This window comes from Acanthisitta chloris, unplaced genomic scaffold, assembly GCF_000695815.1.
Source record: "Acanthisitta chloris isolate BGI_N310 unplaced genomic scaffold, ASM69581v1 scaffold39650, whole genome shotgun sequence".
Taxonomy (NCBI): domain Eukaryota; kingdom Metazoa; phylum Chordata; class Aves; order Passeriformes; family Acanthisittidae; genus Acanthisitta; species Acanthisitta chloris.
The window spans coordinates 1,085-3,029 of record NW_008652911.1 but is presented as its reverse complement, the minus strand read 5'-3'; the positions used below and the strand labels follow the sequence as shown (position 1 = coordinate 3,029).

General features: G+C 58.1%; 1 protein-coding gene across 1 annotated transcript; it reads right to left on the bottom strand.

Moving 5' to 3' along the window:
• Window positions 1–188: 188 nt before the first annotated feature.
• On the bottom strand, window positions 189–1,935 carry LOC103806092 (heat shock protein beta-7-like). Its single transcript, XM_009078770.1, is given in 4 exon segments — window positions 189–223; window positions 226–364; window positions 871–1,022; window positions 1,794–1,935. Coding segments are annotated over 4 exon segments (468 nt in total).
• Window positions 1,936–1,945: the final 10 nt, after the last annotated feature.

Genomic DNA, 1,945 nt, shown 5'->3' with positions numbered 1-1,945 from the left:
GTGCACCCCTCCCCATGTAAATACAGAGATTTTTATATTAATTTAATAAAAAGACTTTATAAACAGAGCCAGAGCACTGAGGGGCTGGAGGTGGGGAGGGGCACAGCCGGTGGCCACTGGCTGAGCCTCACCATGATGCCAGGTTTGGCATCACCTCGGGCAAGGAGCTTTTCATCACCCAGTGCCGCTCACAGCGTGACCTCGCTGCGGTACAGTGGCTGGTGTGGGCACCAGCACGGCGCCGGGCAGTGATGACCAGTGTGCCAGCCTCGGTGAGGGTGCAGCTCACTGACAGTGGGTCCGTGTCCTCAGGCAGCTGGCACTTGTGGGTGAAGGTGTCACAGATGGTGCCATCCTCAGCCACCTGCAGAGAGGCAGCACTGGTGCAGTGGGATTGGGCAAGGCACTGGGCATACAACACATTCACAGTTACCCCAGAGCTCCTAATGGGGCAACTCCTGGTCACCCTGGCTTTCAGCAGGGAGCTCAACAGGGCAGTTCCCAGTTACCCAGGACTCAGGGGCACTTCCCAGTTACCCCACTGCCAGCAGGGAGCAGCTCCCAGTTGCCCAAGTCTTGGTTTATGGGGCAATTTCCAACTACCCCTTTGCCAGCAGGGATTGTTCCCAATTGCCCACTACTGGCAGAGAATGCAATGAAGCAAGAGTTCCCAGTTGCCCCATTCTCAGTGAGGACAGTTCCCAGTTACCTCAGTATGGAAGAAGTGCAGTGGAGCAGGAGCTACCTGTTCTTCTAGCTCCCATTTACCCCAGTGCCAGCAGGGGCCATTCCCAGTTACCACCCCACCACTCTGACCCACAGGAGGAGGTGTCATGGGGCAGGACCCCCATTGTGCCAGGAGTGCCTCACCTTTTCTGCCTGGATGGAGACATAGCAGTTGGAGGTGGTCACCACAATTTCATGGGGCTCAAACTGGCTGACATCGGCCACCACTTGGTAGGTGTCACCTTGGGCACGCACCCACGTGCCCAGGCTGCAGGGATACATGGCTCCTGGAGACTCTGTGGGCATTGGGGTGCTGCTGGGCATGGGGGCACAGTGCCCAGGGGCTCAGGCACCGTGGGGTGAGGAAGAATCTGGTGACACTGCAGGAGGGAGGGTCAGGAGTAGCAAATGGCAGTGGGAGTTTGGGGACATTGAAGGTGCCAGGGGGATTGCAAGGGGAATTGGGGTGATCTGGGATGGTGGGATGAGGGTAGCAGGAGGCACAAAGGCTGAAGACACTGGTGATGACAAGGAAAGGCTGGGGGAGGTGGGTCTGTGGGGGATGAGGGCACTGGAGTTACTGGAGGTGTACAAGAAAGTGTGGTGCTAGCAGGGGGCATCAAGGGGTCTGAGGCACAGGGGAGCTGAGGGCATAAGGGCAGCCAGAAAGGTCTGGGGTGAGGGTGGGTGGGGAAACCTAGTGGGGGTTTCTGGGGACACTACAGGGCTCAGAAAGACCTGGAAAGGAGGTAAGAGGGAGCACAGTGACACTGGGGATACTGGGGACTTACGGGAGGAGCACAAAAGCACTTAGGGAGGGAGGGCTTAAGGACAGTCCAGAGAGCCATGGAGGACCTGGGGGAAACTTGGGGCTCCCCTCCCAGCACCCTCAGCCTGTGCTGGTGGGAGGGTGCCACTCTGTGCCAGGGCACAGGGCAGCTGGATAACCCAGAAGTACTCAAGGTTTTCATTCTAGGAAGCTGTAACTTAATAGCAGAAAGCTGGATAACCCTTAGAGGGTGACCCTCCCCAATGTAGCAGGGACCCCCACCCCATATCCCCAGTACCTGGGTACCCAAAGGCCTCATGTGCTCGTGCCCCAAAGGGTCCATGCCGCCGGTCAGCCTCAAAACAGGGTTCGCCATGCCCCTGCCCATAGGCACTGATGAGCTCAGCACGGTACGTAGAGGCTGAGCTGAGCGATGCCATGGCGCCTTCT